Below are 23,552 nucleotides of genomic sequence, written 5' to 3' on the forward strand. Positions count from 1 at the left end.
AGTCACAGGGACATCAATGGGGCTCAATCTTGAAAAAACCCTGCCTTCAGAGGGCATTTCTAGGCATCACAGTAGAGCGCAACGTGAGCACAGACAAGCAGGCAGCCTGCTACATCGCCCTCCCTGCGCTATCTGCAATTTGTTGAATGTCTTTTGCGAAACAGATTCTTCATTACAGCACAAAAATCTCAGGTGGCAGACTATCTGCCTGGGGAGGAAGAAGAGTAAAGGAGCTTACGGTATGGACAGGACTGAAATAAACTGAGCTCCTATTGCTGTTGCCACTTGATGTACAGTCCTTATGGAAAAAATGGCCCACTTTGAACTCGGACTCCCTTACTTAGGGCACAGATGCTCAGGACCAGAATGCAGAATCCAGTGTGCACGTGCTGGTAAGCACACCATACGCAGCACGTGCATTGTATCTGCACCAGAAACCTCAGGTGGAAGGCATGCAAGGAAACACAGATCTTCATACCTTGGCTCTCTTGACTTTGCATTGCATATGAACTAATCTGTATCTGAGCTGATCAGATGCAGACTGTTTTTCAATCTAGATTTTATATTCATTTATACCAAGACTTACCTTCAAATGCTTCTCAGCCTGAGTTTCACAACTGACAAACCTGCTGTGCAGCCTGCAGGCTAGGACTTCCCTCTTGAGCTATCTGCTAGTGCACTTCCGAGTCGTATTTCTCTGGCAGCAAATATGCAGCTAACATATATCTGGCCATATCTGGACTCAGGGGCAGTGATGGTCAGCGTCATTCGCATCAGTGAGAAATCACCAGTGAAGGCGAGAGGAGAATCAGATCCCTTATGTATAGGAACAGCTAACTTTTTCTCTGTTGTTCTGCTTCTGGGAAGACATCCGCCTCCTGGTTTTCCACTCACCCATCTGCCTTTATTTATTTACCGCAGTTTAAATATTGCACTGACACACTTCCAAACGCTGAGCAATTCATTACCCTGCTTCTTATTAGGAGGAGTTTACAGTTTTGTGTTTGTCCAATGAGAAAAAATACATGCAAAAGACATTTTTATTTCCCACTTTGGAAAGCAATTGGCTGTTGTCCAGCAGGGCTCTAAGGAATGACATGAGGGAGGAGCCCTAAAGCCAAAGTACAGGTATTTCAAGGAATACAGAACATCAAAGCTGTATCTTGGCATCCTGGTGACTCAGCCCCTTAGGGTGAATACTGTGAGCTGTGTTATCTTCAGAGAAACAGAACAATAGGCAATTAAAGCATGTCTCTTCTGAGCTGGCAACACTCATTGAAGAAATTGTAAAATCATGGAATACAAAAATTCATTAATGTATAAATGGATCCGTGATTTATGACATTTTTCCATGTCTTCCTTGTGCATTACTTCATCCTTTCTGGTGACAACTCCAGCATTCTGGTGCCTGAGCAGCCCTGGACTACTTTAAAGCATTTCGCAAAGAAACAATTATTTCTGCTTTCCTCTAATGATATGAGTTCTTCTTAGAACTGAGAACAGGAAACACAATGGGAGATTTATCACCCAATTTTTCCTACTGCCTTGCACTGTAACTAGCTATGAGTGATGAACGTTGTACACTATTACAATTTAGCAATGTTATACATGTAAGATGCTACACAGAGTTACGTACCAGAGTGGTGGTCACCATTTCCTCAAACCACTTGGACTGGGCTTGATTGTAAAGATCCACGCAGCGCATCAGGTCATCTCCTGAAAAGTTCAAGACAGCAACACGTTAGTTTTCTCTAGCCAGTGTTACAGAGCTTAGAAGGAAATTGCAGCTCAGGTTTTGTACACAGACCCAGAGGGTTTGAAGGTCTTGTCCTGGTGGAGCTGAAGGCAGTTCTGTTACATGGTGTTTGTTAGGTGCAACAAATTCAACAAAATGCATACACTTGATGTGTGGTAGAGATCAGGCGGTTGGGGTGAGAAAAGACCAGGGGGAAAGACAAGATTTTAACATTAAGCAATATTTTACAAAATGCCCAGAACTATGAAAGCAAGTCACTTCAGTTAAAAAAAATAAAAAGATCGCAAACAGAAAGTTATATCTGAAAAATAAAACAATTAACATGGGAAATCAATAGTAATGAGTCATTGAGCTGCAGGGTAGCACTCTGTAGGTGAGACCACATTCTAGGACAGATCTGTTTAAAACAGGAGTGAAACATCAGGCTCAAGCTGTCTGATATTGAGGGATGCTAATTTGCAACCTCGACCCACTTGCACACTCCTGCGTTCTCCAGCCTCTGAAGATGCATGATTCCAGTCGAGCTCTGGCTTCCTCCCATGATCAGGGCACTAACACAATAAGCTGCAATTATTTCAGTTTTTTCTTTGTTGCAGGACTCTGCTCTGACAGAGAGGGAAAGGTGGGTGGAAAATTTGAAAGGTATGTCTCGGGTATTTCTGCTTTCTGGCTAGTAAATTCTCTTTCTTCTTTAAATGAGGCTCAGTTATGCTTTTCCTAACGATTTGATGCCTAGGTCCAGGGCTCAAATTCATCCTGTTCTTTTAGGTGTAAAAAGGTCTTTATACATAAACCGTGGAAGAATCAAGCTTTAAAAACAGGATGCCATAGACCAAACAAGTAAACGCATATGGAAGTCTCTCAAGGACTTAGAACTTGGAGTGGCAACCAAACTCTGTGAAGAAACCAGGATTCAGGGCTTAAAGCTTGGCGGTAAGCTTATCCACACAGACAGGGGATATGTCTGATCTGACATGACAAGTCCAAACTAATGGCTCCCACACTCCAGGAGGCTCCTCGGGAGCTATCTGACTTGGGGTTATCCTCCACCCACCCAAGTGAGTCTGAGCCATTGCACAGCTAGAAACATGAAAGCCATGCAACACATGAACAATCCATGGGAGCAGAAAGCAACACCACAGATCAGCAACCGATGGGATCATAGAAGGGCTCTGGTCTAGGGCTCTCTAGTCCTGTTGTCCACTTGCAGCAGGCCTCATTTTAAAGCTAGATCACTACATGCTGCTGCTGTGTGCATCGCAGGAACCCCAGCTGGGCTGCTGGGTAGCGCTGCCTGCGGGGATGAGGCGAGTCCTCCCCTGCCATGCACCGTAACAGTGACAAAAAGTGAGGGAGAGACGGGGAGACTCACACCAAACTCTGGGTTACTCCCATCTCATCTTCAGCTCATCCTTGCTTGTTCAATAAATATCTATTACAAACAACTTCTGAGGACCCAAGAGAATGCAGAGAGGCTGTGAATTTGCAGATGGATAAAGAGCATCTCTCATGGAGCCCCCTGTTGCAAACATATAACTTCTGTTTCTCCTCAGACAGTTGTCTATGCACATGGTCACACTGCCAATGACTCTGCTCAGCCTCCTCAAAAGCCAGACAGGCTATTATGTCATGAAGTTTCAAAAGCCTCAGAACTATGAAGAACCACCCTGCCAAGGAATGGACCTATGAAGGGATGAAACATGGAAGGCCTAGTTAAAACATATTTTGAGCAAAGGTACTGACAGAGCTGCACATATCAGCTTGGAGATCTCAGGAAAGACAGTTCCTGAAGGATCATGTAGAAGTGGTTTGAGCCTCTGTAAAATGTGCACAGGTCACATCAAGTAGCTGTGTCCTCAGTACAATATAATGCACACTACTATATCCTCAGTATCCCTTCAACAGAAATCACTGAGTAGCAGTGAAGAAAAGACAAAAAGTTCACTTTCAAAGAAAAAGACAGTAATAGTAAGCGTAACAGGCACCCACATAGTTGTGGGTGACTGTGATTTAGGAAAGAATCAAGGAAGGAACAATGATATAAGGAAGAAATATCCTCAGCTGAGTTTATTTGAATCTGACTTTGAAAGTTTCACAAACATTCAGTTATCTCAGCACACTTTCACAAAACAAAAGGACAATTCGCCCTTCTTTTACTGTTCTCACCCCAGCTATCAAAAACATAATTTTGTGAGGTCTGACTTGGAAAAACTGGGCTTGTTTCTTCAGAGGATTTAACACCAAACACATTTGTAGCATGGTTCACTTTGTAGCTACAGTATTAAAAAACAAGAAACAGTTGCACCTCAGCCTGTTCCTGCCCTCCCTTGGGCTGCGCTCGCCTCCAGCCGCTGACAGACACAGGTACTCACCCGCCTGAGTGGACTTCCGTCTCGCCTTCTTGATTTCCTCCTCTGTCTTGTTGCTGAGCTTCACCTCTAGCTGCTGCGTTTTCATTTCTAGATCCTTCTGTCTCTCTGTCAAGGCTTTCCGGGCCTTGGAGTAATTAAAGAAGAGTCACACGTTTTAGAGAAAAAGAGCTGCCAGCTGCTTTCAGCCATCTATGACTCCTTCACACAGGTATTTGTCAGTTAGAAGTCAGGGACTCTGCCTAAAACTGGGTCCTAACTGGGATTCAAGTCCTTGGGACACCATGAGGTGTTCAAAGCAGTGACCTACCACCATACAGAAGCTGTCACCAACAAAGCACAAAAGCATCTGAACTCTTCATAGGTTCTTAGAAAGACACAGTACAAAAAGGCATCATCAGACTTCCACGTTTCTTATTAACCTTCTCACTATTTCTGGAAGAAAGGGGAGCTGGAGCTTCTTCCAAATGTCTTAACCAGCATTACCAAGACAGCTCTTCCATTTGTTTTTCTTAGGATGCAAGTTGTTGAAAGAACTTCAAGTATCTTACAAAACATCTTTTTAAGTACCTTCTGGATTCAATATACACTTATCAGAAACCGTAACAACAGGAACTTTTAGACTTCTTTCAGAAAAACTAATTCAGATTCACGACAACAGCAGTTCGCACTGCAGAAATCAAGAACCTGAGACCTGGTTACAACTGATTATTTAAATTACTTTAAAGTTCTTCATGCTTTTAAAACCTGATTTATTACTAACATTACTGAACTTATACAGAAAAATTAGTAAAGTGTCTTAACAAATAAACATCATTACCACATATACATGCTGTCACCTCACTTGCTGAGGTTGCCTAAATACATAGAAGTCACTTGTTTTGCACATATTCATTACAAAATAGGTCACATTTATTCTTTATCCAGTTATAGTGTTTAAAACTAAATTTGAATGATTCTATTTTGTTAGCACCTTGCAGTTTTCTACAGTCACACCAGCCTGCAAGTTACAACACTCCAAGCATTACTTGAATTTTTCCAGTCTGCAGTTTTAAAGACCCTGTGCTTGGCTCGGCACGTCGCAAGAGGGAGCCGCAGGAAAGCAGTCTGGGGAGAAGCTGTGTGCGCACAAGGATGAGTGCAGACACTGTCTTTTCTTTTTCTTATTCCTTCTTCTTAAGGCTATTCTCAAGAGAATGGGGCCAGACTCTTCAGTGGTGCCCAGCGACAGGACAAGGGGCAACGGGCACAAAATGAAGCACAGCAAGTTCCAGCTGAAGATGAGGAAGAACTTCACTCTGAGGGTGACGGAGCCCTGGCCCAGGCTGCCCAGGGAGGCTGTGGAGTCTCCTTCTCTGGAGATATTCCAGCCCTGCCTGGACGCAGTGCTGTGCAGCCTGCTCTGGGTGACCCTGCTTCGGCAGGGGGGTTGGACTGGGTGACCCACAGAGGTCCCTTCCAACCCCTAACATTCTGTGATTCTAACTCATTCTTTTCAACATCCCTAGTGAGGACTGTGTTCCTTTGCAAATATGACTGTGAAGAACTTTTTGTTTTGCAGAAAAATGCCTTCCCCGCATACATACAGTCTAATAACCTTGTGTATCCTGCAATAATTCTGACCCCGGCAAACTTTCTCGTGTGCATTCTGGTCTTTCATTAAAGTCCAAAAAACCTCCTGGGATGACTGAGCATGGTATTTTCCTTTCCAACTGACACCCAAGAGCAGACTGAGTGAGGACACTATTTGGCACAATCGTCTTGGCAGCCGAGGCATGGGTATCTCGTTTCCTGCCAGCTGCTGATAAGAGAGTACTTTTTGTGGGTATAACTCTGCCTAAACCACAACCTCAGCTACCCACTTGGTGTTCGTTGTAACTGCCCCTGACACTTGCATGCTGCTGCTGTTTGGGCTTTTTGGGTTAGGATGTTTGCTGTGAGGCGCAGAAAATGGGAACTGGGAGAGGGTTTGTGACTTGCCACGCCAGGTTTGAGCTGCCTTCCTTGGCCATCTGCTTTTGGCCACTGCACAAGAGGAAACTGAGCCAGGCAAACCTTTGGCATGACCTGCTACTATTCTAAGGCAAGGTTTTTTAATTTTGAGGGCAATAGATGTGACTTTCAGATGCACGCAAGCAAGGATTATTTTCATGAAGTGTGTTGGAAATACGTTGTCCCAAACTGAGAAGGGAGGGATGAACCAAAAAGCCAGTTCAGCAGTAATGTGTTAGCCCTGCCTATAGCCTCCAGCTTCCCAAACCTCAGCAGACGACACCTGGGGCCCAGCAAAGCATAACTAACAGCAAAAACCTTTGTGGTTCTTCATGGCAGAACAAAAACTTTTCACAGGGCAGCTGCTTTTCTGTTCAAACCAGCAGTATCTCATAAACTTTCCAGTTTGTTCTCTGTTCTCACCTTTTCAACTGCTGCGTAGCGGCTGGCCAGATGCTTCCGTAAGTCTGCAATATGGTGGTCACACTTCTTCATGTCTTTCTTAAAGTTCTCTCTGAAGTTGAGCAGGGGTTTCTCTACCTCGCTCTGAAGCTGGTAACGAAAAGAAAGGAAGAAATCGCAATAATGAGGATCCGGGCAGTAATTTCTGGCTCTTCTGCTGAGCAGAGCTCAGGACAGAGAGGAAACAATACACACACTGCAGCCAAAGGCAATGTCATAGAGCAACACTTCTCTTCCCCAGGAGAGCTCTGAGTGAAGCTACTGCAAAATTCAGCTCTTTGCAGGACAGATCTGTTAAGGGAATATTTAATGAACAGAGAAAAAGGACAGAATGGCTGTCTTTTTCTCTCCCCGTTAAATCATATCTCTCTTCTTACACATAAGATCAAACTGTAGGCGATATCCAGGACACAATTTGAGGTGCTCTGATTCTGGCCTAAGCAATGCAACTTGGTTAAAAAAAAAAAAAAAAAAAGCACACAAACTACTAACCCTGACTGCAATAAGGTGAGTCAGTGCACCGTGGTGACAGGTCTGTGTCTCTTGTACAGCGAACAGAGACCTAACAAGGGCACATATTATTTATTTCTGCAAAGTATAAGGAAGCCTAAAAAGACCCTGTGTATTTAGTTGAAACTCTTTACGTGGTGGCAAGAAACCACTGAAATGAACTCATGAGAGAGCCCTCAAGACCACCCATGTGACTTATCTCTTACAAGCAGGACTTGACAGACAGTATTCTAAACTCTGAGTCTGTATCGTATTGCTCTTCACCCTTCTGATACACAGCTTCGACATCTAGGAAATGTGCTCTGAAGGGATTCAGCTATTTCACCTCCCCAGAAGCAACCAAATACTTCTTTTCTATTGTCCCTCCTGTGGGGATGCTGGATTCCATCAATGCAGGCAAGTTGGGTCTGTAATCACCCAACATGGCCACAGTGGAGCACTACAAAATAGTCCCTGAAATCAAGTATTTTTTGCCTTTCTCCAGTGCTATTTTAATGGAGAAGGAAACGTTTTAACCGGTACAGTCTTTTAATGGAGAGAGGCTACAAAGATAGCCAAGGGCAGACAGCACACATCCTAGAGAGGTTAAACAAGCCTAAAGCAGAGCTTGTTTTGGCAGATGAAGACTGGCACCACAGTGATCTAATATGGCCTACAGCTATCTGCAGGTGAGATGCAAGGGTACCAGAGCCAAATTCTTCTTCGCAGAGCCAGAAAATGTCACAACAGACAATTGAGCTTTGGGAGGTTCACGTTAAATGTCATTTTTTTAAAAAATCACCAGAACAGTAGCTGGGCACTAGAACAGGTTGACCAGAGAAGTCAAGAAATCTCTGTCCTTAGAGATATTCAAGATTCTGCTAGTCAAAGATGTATCTGGCTTGATCCACTGTGGGCGACAGTCCTGCTCTGACTGGGGCAGAGGGGTTGACTAGAAAATTCTGGACAGGATTTTTATGTCAGTCTTATCAGGATGGCCTCAGGTAAGCAAATAAAGACTTGCTGACAACTCTGTGGTCCAGCATGGTTGTACAAGCTCTCAAGAACAGAGGTACAAACTGATAATTGTGCCAGGAGCATTGTCAATGCTCAATGAAACAAGAACTGGAACAGAAAGACGTTCAGGATGGCTTCAGTGAACTCTAGAGGCAAGACATTACAAGTGATAAGAGATGTCAGTGCCCAACTGAGTTTGAAATAGCTAAACAGTCTGCGCGCCTTTGAGACTGCTCTGTTAATAAGTGGATTAACCTGGGTAAACAACCCAAAATGAGTCAATCATCCTCAGTGGCAATCCAACTCTTCTGACATAAGCAGGCATTGCTGTGAAAACCCTTATAAAAATCCGAAGGGCCAGGGACATGCCAAACCAGAGGTCATTTCACTGGTAGTTCTACTTGCCTAGTAGAAAGTAAAGATAGTTGTTTATTTCACATAGTTTATAATGGGATGGGAAATTCTGAGACACTCAGAAAGATGGGAAACGCATCACCAGGAGGCTCAAAATGCAAACAAGGCAACTGCTTTCCCCAGTTTTGTGTTCTGGGAATCAGAGAGGCGGACTTCTCAGTGAAGGCAGTCATCTTTCCTCTAGTATCATCATCCTGCTTGAACTTCCATCTTGCGAGAGGTACCATAAGCTATCAAAATAGAGTCACATGTGAATGACCCAGGCTTTTAAATGTTGCATTGCAGTTGGCCATATTTATTCTTTTTTTCTTTTTTTTGCTAGAAGATCTTGCTAGAAGGCTTTCAAATGCATGCAACAGATTAAAAAAAAACCTGCTCTCCTAAGATGAAGAGATTTAAAGCACCAATGTATACAGACAACTCTTCACACTTACCCATCACTGAATGGGTGAGATGTGACAAAGGACATGAAATCTCAAGAAGTTTGCTAAGAGAAGTTATCAGGTATAGGACAAAGAACCTGTATCTCTGTACCAGTATGCTAGAGGCAGGCAAAAAGACAAGAGGCATAGGGTCGGCAAACAGACAGAGGCATACGGCCAGCAAATAGACAGAGGCACAGGGTCAATCACACTATTAGATGATGGAGAAACTACACAGCTGAGTTATCAGAAACCACACTTCAAAAATTCCTCTGATTTCACAAGTACTTGTTTTCTCCTTTGCTCCATCAGCACCATTTTCCAGAATGGCTGGTAACACACCGTCATATCCAGGCCATCCCACCGTGACTTCAGCTAGTACAACACGTGTGCATCTTCTCTTCCAGCAGAACTCACCTCCTGGAGGTCAGTGAAGGATAATCAGATAGCTGGAGAAGAGGTTCAGTGCCTTGATGGCCTTCTTGAAGGACTCCTCGTGCGCATGTATCTACAGCTGCCATGCCAGTCTGTACAGGCATTGGTAGCGTAATAATATTTTATGTTCCAAGTGCCATGGAAGTGCTGTTCGTGACCCCCAGTGTAACAATGCCCCAAAGGACTGTCACAGTTGTTGTTCAGCATCTTCATGGCTGGTGTTTATGTCTGAATACTCTTGGTGTGCTCTGCGCTGTACTGACTGCTTGTGCCAGCACTGACTGGTTTCATTTGACTATCAATAAGAAATATGATTACTACCTCTAAGAATAACTTCTCTGAAAATAACAGCAATAATCAATATGCTTAAAAACATATTCTGTTAACAAAAGAAAGCTGGAACTAGGAATGCAAAGCAGGTACGGGAACAGTGGGGAGAATTCAGAGGATGCTACAGAAGTTTCTGTGCAGGGTTTAAGGAAAAGTAAAATAATGAAAGAGCCCCTATATATTGCCTGCCTACAGGCACACACCACTCCAGGGTGCATTTCTTCCTCTTGGAAAACAATACAGGAGGACAACCGGGAGCAAAAAGTATTTCACTAATTACAGCCCTGAAGTAGAAGTTTGAAGCAGAGCAGTGGGTTACCAAGGCAGCGGCTGGTTGCCTGAGTAACCTCTACATAATCACTTACAAACAGTGCAGAGCTATAATTTTCCTCCAGAATATGGCTGTTGTGCTGAGATATCTGCCACTGTATTGAACTTGGTCACCCACAGAGGTTAACATAATGTAACAGGACGCAAGAATATGTCACATGTGGTGGAAAAAACAGATAAATACCATCATTTGTACAAGAAATCTCCTTGGGCTTCACTTGAGATACGATCCAAAAATAACATGAAGTAAATCCCCACTGCACTTTTCAGAAAGGCAAACAATACGAAGAAGTCAGAGTCCTGGTTCTCTTCATTCCAGACAGATACAGTAGATTCTTGTTGAGAAGCCAAATATGATTTTTTATTTCTTCCTTGCAGACATAATCTGTACAAGCTCTAGGTAAACTTACTTGTACAGGCTGGAACTTAGAGCCCTAAGTGAATAACCTCCAGAATCAGTTTTCCCTCTTTTTACTTAATGAAAAATTAAGGCCAGATTTGTTTTAACTTACTCATCATGTAGATTATTTAATGTAGTTTATTTAAACTGTGATTTTGGGAGGAAGAATAAACAGAGTTTCAATAAGTTTGTTCACCAACTTATTAATTCCAACAAGCACTGCAGAGAGATCAATTACAGGGCAAAAATCTTTGCAAAAGGAAGAACTGTTTACCTTAGAAGAAAATTTGAGATGAACCTCTGCTTCATCAGCTAGACTCTTCTTTAGTTGAGCCCAAGCCTCTCCTAGTGTGCTGAAAGAACACAGAGCGACAACGATCAATGCCCTGTCTTCTGCACATCCTCCCAGCGAGATGTGTCAGATAGCGTCAGACAGATATGGCACAGTGCTTTGCACCACATCATGCTCAGTGAAATCATGGAAAAGTGATAGCAGAAATCTGAGAAGATAACTGAACTCTGTGACCAAGGCAGAATTATATTTGCATTGTATGTAGCAGATCTTTGAAAACACTGTTCATAATGATCTCCAGTTACAGAAATGCCACAGTCTCCATAAGCAAGACTCTTCAGTTTCTTATCCTTACCAAAAAAAAAAAAAAAAAAAATCTTCACCGTTGCAGTTTTCCCATTGTCTCTTCTACTTTACAGCCCATCTTTGGTGAACAGATTACTCTACTTCTCCTCAGAGAAGCCTTTCAGTATTTGAAAATTACCAGGTCTTTTCTCCACGTTCTTTTTCCTTCAAAAAACTTTTCTAGATGACAGCAGTTTAGGTACGCTCCTCCATGCCCTCTCCAACAGCCTAGATTCCTCTTAATGCGTCATAACCAAAACTACACCTTCTCCCAGCAGAGATCTTCCAGTTGCTAAACTGGTAACAGATTATTTCATATCAGACACTCTTTCTTCTACACATCTCAGTATGATTGCTTTTTTAGACAACAGCGTGAAGTTGTTGATGAATAAGCTTGTGATTCACTATAGCCAGATCCTTCTCCCACAAACTGTTATGTAACTGTATCTTTCACATCCTGTGAAAGTATAAAACCTGGTGCTTTGTCCTCATTGAAATGCATCTTAATTTTTTTCACTTCATTTCTCTAGTTTAACAAAATAATTCCGAATTGCAATCTTTTCTTCAAATTGTACACACTACCCCTCCTAGCTTTGTCTCATCTCTGGCTACAGTAAGTCCATTATTTTTTCTATCATAAGTCATTAAGAAAAACATTGAAAAAAATCTGAACTTGGGACGGACCTTACAGGATCTCGCTCCATATCTACTTTCTGCACTTTGCTTTTTGTAAGGAGTGGGTATGATTGCTTACCTAGTTTTGCACCTTAGGCTTTATTCAGGCCATGTATCTCTTGCCTGCCTACAAGAATCTCCCACTGTAAAAAGCTATGCTAAATTAAGACCTATGATCATGCCTTCTGTTATTCCATCACTGGACGAATTTAGGTTGGTTTGACATAGTTTGTTGTGTACGCATCCACAATAATTGCTCATCACCTTAGTTTTCCGCTGAGTGCTTCTAGAAAGCTTGATGGTTTATTCTACCACTTTGCACAGGTTATATAAAGTTGACTGATCTACTATTTCCCAGTTCCTTCTCTCTCTCCCCCAACCCCTTTTCAAAGATAGTCTTATTTGTCTCTTCCTGGTAGCCTGAAAAATCGCCTGTCATCTGCAATTTCAAAATAATGATCTGTAATCTCTGACGTTGCTCCAATGAGTAGAGTCCTCAAGTATGATGGTCATCACAGCTAAACAACCCAAAATTGTTTCACCTATGTAAATGCTCCCAACTCTTCCCTTTCCCTAGTCCCACCCTGAGGTCTACTCCCACTGTTCAGTTCACACCAGTACTATTTTGTCTGATCTATTTAAGTAAAGAAGGCATTTCGGCCTGCTAAGCATCTTCTGCACCTCTTCTCCAACCACAATGACCTAAATGACCACAGACTGTATCACCTCCTGTGTATGTGCAGCAGCACTGTACTCACAGCAACCTGGACAGAACCATGCTGATACCACAGATCAGTCCCATCTCCTCATCCTTGTGTCCCACTCACATACATGATGGTGGGTCTTCTAACCACCAGAGGAGGGCAGAGGACCCTGGAGGGACAGCCCATACTTTGCATGAATTCCATAGACCACTGGACAGCAAAGTTGGAGAATGCTCTATGGCATACGAAATCAGTAATGGTAACTGGTGTGTTCACAGAGAAGCAGTTCATGCAGTCCCCCAACTCACACCTTCTCAGAAATGAGAAGACAACCCTGATGAATGTTTACTCTGACTGCGCTAGGCTGCAGTCCCACTTTTGGCTCCTTCAAGTCCTCCTGTTAGCTGCTCTTCCTCCCTCACTTTTTTAAATGGAATTTTTCCCTTTCCTGGGCCTCACGAATAACCAGGACGTTTTCACTAGGCTCTTCCTGGCCCTAGCCTATTTAGCCATCACACCACCTTCCATTCCCTCATCTTGCCACCTCTCCAGCAGAGCACCACTGGGCAGTGCTCCTAGCTCCCTGCACTCTGCTCCATACGCTCTTCAGTTCCCTACATCAACATTATTCATGCTTCGGTCCTCATTCCCTCTCTTTTCACCTACTCTCCCCTTGTTTCCTTCCCTTTCATTTTTTCAGGTATTCCCCCATTCTCCTATTGGGGGCAGGAGAAAGAGAGAGGAAGATGTGGAAGAAAGCAGTTTTAGCTTTGCTAGGAGCAGGTTAACACACACCCCTAAAGAAGAGTAGAAACCATTGTCAATGTAGGTGCTTAGAGAAGTAACAGCCTAATTAGCCTCTTGCCATTTCCGTCCTTGCCTCGTGGAAGCTTAGCAAACACCTCGTGGAGCTTCACTGCCAGCAGAAACACTGTGTCAGAACTAGGGTGAGGACAGTCATTTCCAACCTTGGCTTTCAGTGCTCGGAGAGTTTGTGTTGGAACAGACAGAGCTAACAACTTCTAATCCTTCAGGAGCGGTGTCTTTTCATTATTACCGAAGAATTACAGTCTAAAGTGCATTGCCTAATACCTTCTTAATAACTTCCAAAGTGTGAACATGCTGTAAATAAGGGACAACCTGCTGCTTTTCTTGGAGAGCCAGACCCAAGACGAGAAGAGACGACTTCTTCCTCCCTCGTCTGTGCTGCTGCAATTCAACTGGCCTGACCTTACGGATCTAGTATCAGCAGTATATATATTCCATATATTCTTTCATCGTCAAAGCAATTTAGTACTTAACATGCTAATTCCTAAAGGAACTAGTGCTGGCTGGAATAAGGATCACATAAACACATGATTGGAAATGCAAGGTTTTATACAGATATTCCTAAAAATTTACCATGAACATCTTCAAAAGCAAAATATTCCAAAGCAATTCTATCTTCCTCAACACACCCAGGATGCCAAGCTAAATAAACCTCTACTCAATGGGAGGGCTGGGGAAAAATAAATGTAACTGTGTGGGAGGGGTGCCTTTTATATGAAAATTCTTGTCTTCTGCAAAAGTCAGAGACACACTTACCCTTCTTCCTGAGCAGCCAAGGAATTCTGAGACAGTTTGGACAGGTTCTTAGCATATTCCTCCTCAATCTTTATCCTACACTCACACACACACAGAGAAAATAAAAAGACAGCAGTAAGTAAGCTTTAAGGCAGAAACCCACACACATAATTTAAAGAAATTCTCTGCATTTTAACAGATCTTGTCACAGGAATTTTCCTTTCAGTCTCCGGGGCTTGGCAGCATCAGTTTCAGGATCCATCTCTCCCCTCCATATGCTAAAACTGCAATAGCAAGAGCAGGGATATATGCAGGACAGCATGCGTGATAAAATTAGAAGAAAAAGCTACAGTTCTGGAGAGCAAATAACAAGGACAAAGTGTTTCTACTGTGCAACATGGAATGTCTGTAAAATTGGGCTCACTTGAGAAGCATGTGTTTCAGTTTGCTGCTAAACATGAGGTCGCACATCTTTGAAGCGAAGACGAAGGAATCCAGCGATAGAGGAGAAACCCAAATGAGGTCTGAGGTGCTGGACTGCATCTTTCCTAAGGACACCGAATGTTTCCTGCTCCCTGTTACAGACAACGAATCTGGTGCAGATGTGGCAGGGGTTTCTGTCACTGACACGTGGTGGTGCAGCCCCTGCCCTTCACCACCCCACCCACTGCCCTGTCCTCTCCATTCACTCAGCAGCACCACACTGCAAACAGATCTGAGCCTGCCAGCGTAGGCGTGCAGAAGAGGGAAGCTGCTGGCACACAATCACGATGGGAATGGCTGCAGGGAGAAGAACAAGTGTAGCTGTTGAGCAAGGGGACACCGATAAATGCTGATTGCTAGTTCGGAGGTGACGTGCATCAAGCCTGAAACCCATTTCCAGCTTCCCCGAGTTGTTCTCCTCGCAAAATATTTGCAAGGTATGCGTGATCCCAAGTAGGGCAAACAACTGGCCACTTGCTGGCTTTCAAACCAGCTTACTCCACAGAGCATCTCCAAGAGAGAGTTGAGTGGCACCCAGGTGTAGAAACTCCTGATTCTGTGTGAACTATGCACAAGCAGGGGAAAAACGTGGTTTGAAATCCACCTCCTTCCAGTGAGAAGACAAAAGGTGGGATATTTTTGGCATGCCCATCTGCAGTAGCTAGTTGAGCAAGCACTGTTACGCGTGACATGTTCGAGACAAAAGGGGTCCCGTGAGCCTGCTAAGAGGGGTCTGATATTCTGGGCTGCTGAAAATACGATTGGGATGTCACTCTGTGGGATGCAGCTGGCTGAGGCCCAAGGCGATACCCAGCTCGGTAGGGCACAGGACAACTACAGACCTCACTCAGCATGTGGGGTCCTCTTCTTCCCCCTCGCATGAGAACAAGACCAGCCAGCTCCCCACGCCTGCTGTAGCAAAACCAACAAATACAGCTGTCTAGCACCAAAAGCACACCGTGGTTAGGAGGACCTCACGGTGAAAAGGGCTTTATCCAGGCATACATCACCTGACCTACTTTAAATACCTACTTCAGGATGAGACTAACCTTGCCTCAGACAATTTCTATGGATTGAAAAGGGAGCATAGGTCAACTACAATAAAGATGCAAATGTCTAAATGTAGCCGAGCTAAATACTTACGCATCCAGCCCGAAGCCAGGGCTCACTCCTTCTGCCTCAGTTACCTGGAGTTCCCAACCACAGCTCTCGTCTATGTCCTTCACAATGCAATGTTATTCCTGCTGGATTTTGGCTTAAGGATGCCTTTGAGTGATTTATGTGTGGATGCCAGGCATGCAAAGGTGCCAGCAGGTCTACTGACTGTTCTGAGCTGCCCATACAGACAGATCCTCACAGAAGTTGTGTCTCAGACCTTTGTCTCACTAACAGAGGAATAACCATCTTCCATCATAAAAGTTTGCTGTGAAAATAATGAATTTTAAGCCCTGTGAAGTCCTTCCTTGATACGGCTGTAGCTGGTAAAGTACTGAACACAACAAGACCAAAGGAAGCCTCATGATTTTCACAATCTCACCCAAGACACACAATGTCTACTGCCATCAGTGCCTGTCCCAAGTGTGTCACCCTACATAAAAAGCCACTGGCGTCGATGGAAGTGGTCCTCACTGGTCCCAGCTTTGACCCAGGCTCTGGGATTTCAAGCGTTACTTGTACTGCAGGTGGATGGCACTACTTACAGGGCAGACTGCCTGGCAAGGAGGATTAACAATAAAAAATAACAATAAAAAGGTGGATTGGTTATTGCTTCAGAGCCCCAATTGTAAGACATAAATTGTTCCACCTCAGCCTGGTGTCCTGTCACCATTTATGGCCAAAACATCTTGAACACCTCAAAAGAGGCTAAAAAACAAGATAAAGATATACCTCAAAAAGGGAAAAAAAATATGCTTCCTAGCCCTGGCCTACATAAACAGCTGGCAAACTCTGGATTATGGCAACTGTGAAACACCAACACATCAGCACACAGGGACTTGGGAGCCTGCCTCCAGAAATCCACACAGCTGTTTCGCAGTTACTCCAGCTCCACACCAAAAAACCTCAAAGTTTCTTGTTTCCACTAACTTGTTTGAAAACTTACAGAATTTCACTCCCCAGGCAGTCAGAAGCATTACAGATTGTAAGTGCATTTTGACCCATACTGTCTGAACTTTATTAGTTCAAGGTGCTCTTTGGATGTTTATTCCCTGCTCTCTTATGCTTTTTTTTTTTTTAAAGTACTTTGTGTGCCCATACTCAAAACAGTTTCAGTCACACCATGTTCTAATGGATGAAGGAAAACTAGAGAGCTACAAAGGGAGGCAAAGATGATCTGATGTGACTACCATGCAAGAAGAAACTAAATAGATTAAGACAACATGGAGAATACAGAGAAAAGGTGATCAGAGGATATCTGACAGACATCTACACAACTGTCACTGTAGGAAGACAGTGACTACGAGTCTTTTTACACTATTTCTCCAGATTAGGAGGCAACAATGAAATTATCACAAAACAGAAGCATAATTACTTTTCCTGTAGTGCATAAATTGCAGAAGTCTGCTACAAATTGTTGCAGTGGTCAAAAATGTAAAAAGACTCAAAAGGATTACATGAACAGTGAAAGATGTTTACAAGTATCTGCTGAACACGGCAGATTTAGGGCAAACTCTGGCTCTGCAAATGCCCAAAATTCTGGTTATGGGAGGCCGGTAGGACAGAGACTCTCATGTTCTGTTCCTTGCAATGCACTCAGTACTGCCACAGTCAGATTAAAGCCAGTGGGCTAGCCAGACCTTCATCAGACTCGCTACAGCCATTCTCTTGCTTATGTCTCTTTGCATGTAGCTAAATAATTTCCTATTTATTTTAAATTTTCTAAGCATAGCCCAGCTCAATTAAAAAGTGAGGAGACAAAAGCCTCAGACAGTGTTCCTTTGCTAATAAAACCACTACTGCCTATATTTAGAGAGACTGGTGCTATTCAGGGTGTTTGACTGTTTGGAGTGCTTACTTGAATGCAAATGCTGGACGACATTTTCACTCTTGACTTAAAGTAATTCTTCCCTTCTTTCACACCCACATCCTTGATCTTTCAGTGCAGTCAATTTACTAATTATTTTCCTCTCTTTCTTGAGGTCTGTCTTATTAAAATTCAAAGTCTGTGTTATAACCCTACCTTTGTCAACAAGTACTGAATGAACACATAATTGCTCAGTCTAAGATTGCTATTTACAAGTAGCTCCTCTAAAAGCATCTGCTTGATAAACTATATTTCGTTAGTTGTTGGTTACTTGATGAAGAAGCCTGGCTATCGTGTCTTATCCCAGCTTCCTATTTAAAGCTATTTTTACTAGCTGCCTGAACCTCACCTCCAGCAGGCTTTATGTACATATGGAGAGAGTTTTTCTGGACAGGAAAATCTCTAGTTAAACATGGTCTTATATTCCCTGAGCCACCTGACAGTCATCAAGAAAATCTTATCAGCACATCTTCCCTCTCTTAGCTGGGTTTGTAAGGGTTCCCCTGATGGCTGGAGCTCGCATTTCCGTGAGTAACCTCTCCAACTCAACACCGTCCTCCTCCTTTTCCACACAGAGCAAGCCTGAATCATTTATTCCAAGCAGAAGAAAAATATATTCAGCATTTTATAACTCCCTTCTAGATCCTCTTCACACTCAATTCCAAACCTTCTTTGTTTCCAGCACACAGTGAACCTTTTCTCTTTTCTTCTATAACATGCCTAATTCCTCCTCTACTAAGGACATGAACATGCCTCATCCCAGTGTCAGAATTGCTCCTTGCTCTTCCTCAGACGCCAACTCGCTCTCCCTCTCACATGCTCCTTTCTTTTGTTTCTCTCAAATTTCATTATATATTACTATATTTGGAGCAGCTTTCCTCCTCTTTTCCCTGACCACAGCTATCACAATTCTGTGTGCCTTCTCCTCATCTTCTAGCTTAGCAAGACTATTTCTCAATTGTATTCTTCCTTTGCCAGCTGGTCCTTTCTTCTACCTGCATCCTCTGGATACACTTTTGCATGGGAACTGTCTCTCGGACTGTATTATGTCAAAAGCATTAGGAACCACACATGGACACTGGGCACTGCACCTCCTGTATCAGACCATCTTTATTGCCTGTGCCGTACTTTGCGCTCCTCCACTGCTGAAATATCCCTAATACTAAGGAAAAAAAAAAAAAAAAAAGAGAGGGAGAAAGAAAACACACCATGAAAGAAAGCAACTTTCTTCAAGTTCTGCCCAACTGAACTGCCCCCCATATGCCAGCACAGTTTGCTGCCCCATTCATTGCTCCACCACTATTTATTTACACCAGCACAGCCATGCTGTGTCCACAGCAGCGGAGCAGAAAGGCAGTACCAACCCAGCAGCAAGCACAAACACCGAGGCAATAACAGAGGACAACAACTCCTTCAACTTGTGCAGTTGCCTCTAGGAAAGAACATCCATCAGTGTGCTCTGCCTTCCTCCTGGGATGTTCCCTATGGGCTGTTCTCAAGTTCTGAGAGTCATCCTCAAGATGATTTACACTGGCTTGGACAGATGACAAACAACTTCAAATAACAGTGACACTACTTATGAGTAATGATGTCACATCATCTCCTGTATGTAGTTGAACTGAGCATCTATCAACTGTTTGTTTGGTTCTTAGTGCACCTTAAACCGTGACACCATGTCAGCAGAGCAACAGACCATTAACAACAATCTGGCATCTTCTGGTAGCGACATCTGCCTTTATGACTTGGGGTTCACTCTAAATACCTGTACGTGTTAATTTAGCTCCATAACCAGCTTAAGTCCCAAGTGATGTCTTTTTACATCTTCCCCATGGAAACTGTGCCTATGCTCCATATCAACAAATTGCTTCTCTATTTTTCAGACAAAATATTTCCTTTCTAAGTATCACGTCTACTCTGTTTTTTCCAGGTCCATGTTTTTTCCTTGAATCTGCAGCTTAAAACCTTCTTGGTTCCCTCTGTCTAAACGGACAGCCTGTGTGCAACACAACTAAGACAGGCACAGCAGGAGAGACAAGTGAGAGCTGGGGAAGACTGGAGAGTGTGGATGGACATTAAAGAAATATTAAACATTCTTCAAGAATTGACAGCATATCTTTTATGTAGCTTAAGCTACATCAATAACGTACCCAAGTAATATCTAAATCAGGAAAAAATATTGCCATAATTAATTCGATAGTAAAGTGTTAATTACCTTTCTCTAATGAACTCTGCCATTTCTTTCTGCATTTGTTTCCCTTTAAGTTGCTTTTGAAGAAGAATTTCAAATCCCGACACTGTATTGTTCCCTTGCGAATCCTTCTTATCAGCCTGGAAGAAAAAAGGAAGTTCAAGAAAAAGATATGGGGATCAAAACCACAGACACAGTTCTCAAAGGCAACTGCCCACGCAACTGCCACACAGGCAGCGATGGTGTCCGAAGAGCCCTCCTCTGATAACAGCTAACGGTCACAGCACCTCAGCCCCTCTCAGGGGGATAGTCCAACACTTTCTCTTTCCCTCTCCTCTTATTCCTTTTTTTAATTAAAAAAAAATAAGTTTCACAGTTCTCTTTAGCTAGCATGACACTATCTTGGGGCCAAAGCATCAGACTTGCCTTCCCCTCATAGAATCACAGAATGGTTTGGGTTGGAAGGGACCTTCAAGATAATCTTCCAACCGCCCTGCCATGCACAGGGACACCTTCCACTAGACCAGTTTGCTCAAAGTCCTGTCCAACCCCGGCCTTGGACACTTCCAGGGATGGTGCATCCACAGGTTGTCCAGCCAGCCATGAGCCCCCTTCTGCCCATGGCCTTTCATACCTGAAAACGCTTCTGGGCTGGCTCCAGCAAGCGCAAGCCATGATGGCTCCACCCTGCAAAGGGAAGAAGGGGTCCTGGAGCCAGCATGACGAAACTGCTGGGGGAGAGAGGAGGACACTTCTGCTCTTTCCAGCAGTAACTCAGCCCTAAACGACAACTGTAAAGTTCAACCCTGATTTGCACTCAGAAAAATACAGCCCGTCTGCACAGATCTGCTGTAAAGCAGGGTAAAACAGAAACTTGTTCAATAGATCACTGCCATACATCCCATCTTTCACTGTTTGTTTCCTACACAGCCCTTTTCACGTCTTGCTCCACTGATTTCAGGGTTGCTACAAGGAACAACACAGTCTTCTCTCTGCTGTCTCTTCTCCCTCTCTCCACTCTCTGCCTTCCCTTATTTCAGAATTTCATTTCCTACCCTCTTCCAACAAACAGGCCCAGAGAATGCTTCCCTAAGGACTACAGATTTTGCTCCAATACCCTGGGTGCTGCACATCCGCACAGAGGAAAACACCACGTTAATCAAAGCAGGAGACTTGTAGGATGCCAGGCACTACCAGCCTAAGACAACGGGAGGAGTGGAGCTGATTGAAGAAAGAGGCGAGTCATGGGCACACCATGGATTACAAGGGGCACATCCTGGGAGTGGAGCTATAGGAGGATAAAAATTTGCAGAAGAAAGGCAGCTTTAAGTGGAGTTTTACTGAGAGCAAGATGTGACCAAACCCAAGAAGCCAAGCACTGGCTAAGCCTAAATGGAAAGAACCAAGCAGGGCAGCGACTTCCGTAAGACACATGCAAAAAATAAGCCTATACACCATTTCCAATTTATTGCTCCTTGGGATCAGAAGACTGGAGGAAACTGAAGAAACTTGGATGGTTTGGTAATGTGACCATTTGCAAGTATGTCAGTGTATTTTAGCAAGTTACTGCCATTAGTCCTCACAACACTGCTGAGCACACACAAAGGGAAGTGCTGCTGTGACTCCAACACCTACACTTCTTTGTAAGTGAAACTCATTTTTTTTTTTAATGGAAATGCTTCAATCACTGACAACTGAAAACACCTGTGAAATACATAAAATCTTCCTTGTTGAGGTAGTATTCCCCCCGTCTCCCTAAAAACAGTTTTCCAGTGGAAGATTTTTTTTCTATCAGCTCCACGCTTGAAGGACTACTGTAACATTTGAATCTCTTTCAGGATCCTGAAAGTGGAGCTAAGCGCAAGAGGGCACACACAGAAACACAGCCACTGGAGACTTCCTGTGCTGAAGGCTGCATTAAAACTACTCCGTTTCAGAGCTACTAATGGGCCTGTCCTTCACAAACCTCACCCTTTTAAAAAGTCATTTATCATCTGTCCTCCAGAATATCCCACAGGAGTGAGTTTTACAATTTAACACAATGTTTGTAACTATCTGCTTGTTTAAATGTGATAATCCCAGCCTCCTTGCGCATCCCTGGCTCTCATGCTCTGGGAAACACTGAAACAATATTCCCTGTCAGCCACCTCACAAACCCTTCTCCTGCTGCGCAGCCCTTTGGGCTGAGGTATTTTGAGATGCGCAGTTTCTCCTACATCCTCCTCATTTCCTGACCAAAACCACCTCCTGACAGCTGATCTTGCTGGACACTCTTCAATCGCCCACACCTGAAACCAGTCAGATGGTTTCCATCTGATCTTCACTGGCGTCCCTGGTGCTGCCCTGCGCATTGCATTCAGCCCAAATTCTTCTTTACCTTGTACCACAGATCAAGCTGTTTGTTCCACTTTTTCGGAAGCTCAGGAGCTGCAATCTGGCATGTGGCTCGCTGCCTACTTACCCAGAAATAATCACAGTAGCTCCACTCCGAAGGTTTCAGCAACTGCTGCTCTGGCATTACGTCAGGGTGGGGGAAAGTTACGCAGTTTATCTGTAAAGAAAAAAGAAAAGAGAGTTAAAAGGTAATGAAATTCAGCTGTTGATGAGAAATATGCAAATAAAAGGTTATACATACAGGCTTCCAATCAGAAAATCCACAGTGAAGTGAAGAAAAATTGGTTGTTGCATGGAAACAGCAGCTAAGTATTCCCAGAAAGCTCCTTTAAGCAAGCAGGGGTGTCAACTCCGAGGAAAATAAACTACCCATTTCACATGAGGAAGACCTGCTTGATTTGGAAAGCACCATACAGCGAGTCCTCCTAGATCCCTAGCAAACCGTGGTAAAAATTCTGACGTGAAACACCCTGAGCAGGCCCTGAACACAAGAAATACCGTGAGCAGCAGAGAGCACCGAAGGCACTACTGGTGTATCTCATCAGAAAATCTTGGCTATGTTAGTCTCTCACAGCATTACCAGAAAAGGTAATTACTTTTTCGGTGCACAGCCCTTCCACCTATCCCAGAGACCTTTTCAGATGAAAGTGATGCTCCCTGCAAAAAGCAAGGCGGGCTCTCTAAACTCACCTAGACTTCAGTGCACAAAACCCACAGCAATTTGTGGGACAGGACTCACATCAAAAGGCATAAAAAATACAAGCGGTCATTAAGTTATCGCAGTAGAAAATGTAGCCTGATAAAAGCACAGTGGAAGCGAAGAGCATGACAGCCACTGCAAAACACGCTGCAGAATCCCTCTGGGCGCAGTTCAGCCCTTCAGGGGAAGCCTCAGCAAGAGTCAGAGCTCACTGCCAGTACATCACGTTCACCTAAACCTCCCGCTGGGCAGGCACACTGAAAGTAGTTCCTCTTATCGCACCTACAGGTTCACTGAACACCAAGGGTACTCGCGTGTTAGTCAAGGAACCGAGAGAAATTGGGGTTGGAAGACTCACAAATGTAGCTGTATGGGTTTGGGGTTTTTTTGGATCAGTTAACGCTCACAGGATATCCAAAAACAAAGCCGTGGGCAGGGTGAGGACAGCTGCACAGGCAGACCTAAAGGTAGTGCTTACATGCAGTGATTCTGCCTTTGGGCTATTCAGAGAGGATCAAAACATGCTCAAAATGCTGACACAGTGTAAAGCCACCATGCTAAAGCAACGCAGACAAAGCCTTTAGCTGATACAACACTGTTCCTGCTAACCCACATTGGCTCTGCTGCTGTCTGCCCATGCTTGAAGTTTCAGTGGCTGTCCTGGATGTAACGCAAGAGCTTTCTCCACCGCTCTTCTCCACAGATCACTCTGTCCAGAGCTTGCCAAGTCCATTTCAAAGCAGGCTGAGGACCCTCTACCTCTGGCGTCC

At 43.8% G+C, this 23,552-nt stretch overlaps 1 protein-coding gene across 3 annotated transcripts in view; it reads right to left on the minus strand.

The window, feature by feature from the left end:
* The window catches only part of GAS7 (growth arrest specific 7), a 106,219-nt gene that overhangs the window by 9,798 nt on the left and 72,869 nt on the right, over positions 1-23,552 (minus strand). For all 3 annotated transcript variants that reach the window (XM_075441127.1, XM_075441125.1, XM_075441128.1), the window contains exons 6-12: positions 22,150-22,239; positions 19,713-19,828; positions 14,017-14,091; positions 10,691-10,769; positions 6,541-6,669; positions 4,129-4,252; positions 1,637-1,716 (exon numbers count right to left, since the gene is read on the minus strand). In XM_075441127.1, the coding sequence (XP_075297242.1) occupies positions 1,637-1,716; positions 4,129-4,252; positions 6,541-6,669; positions 10,691-10,769; positions 14,017-14,091; positions 19,713-19,828; positions 22,150-22,239 (693 nt within the window). The remainder of the gene's footprint in view (positions 1-1,636; positions 1,717-4,128; positions 4,253-6,540; positions 6,670-10,690; positions 10,770-14,016; positions 14,092-19,712; positions 19,829-22,149; positions 22,240-23,552) is intronic.

The sequence above is a fragment of the Opisthocomus hoazin genome, chromosome 21 (assembly GCF_030867145.1).
Source record: "Opisthocomus hoazin isolate bOpiHoa1 chromosome 21, bOpiHoa1.hap1, whole genome shotgun sequence".
Classification (NCBI taxonomy): domain Eukaryota; kingdom Metazoa; phylum Chordata; class Aves; order Opisthocomiformes; family Opisthocomidae; genus Opisthocomus; species Opisthocomus hoazin.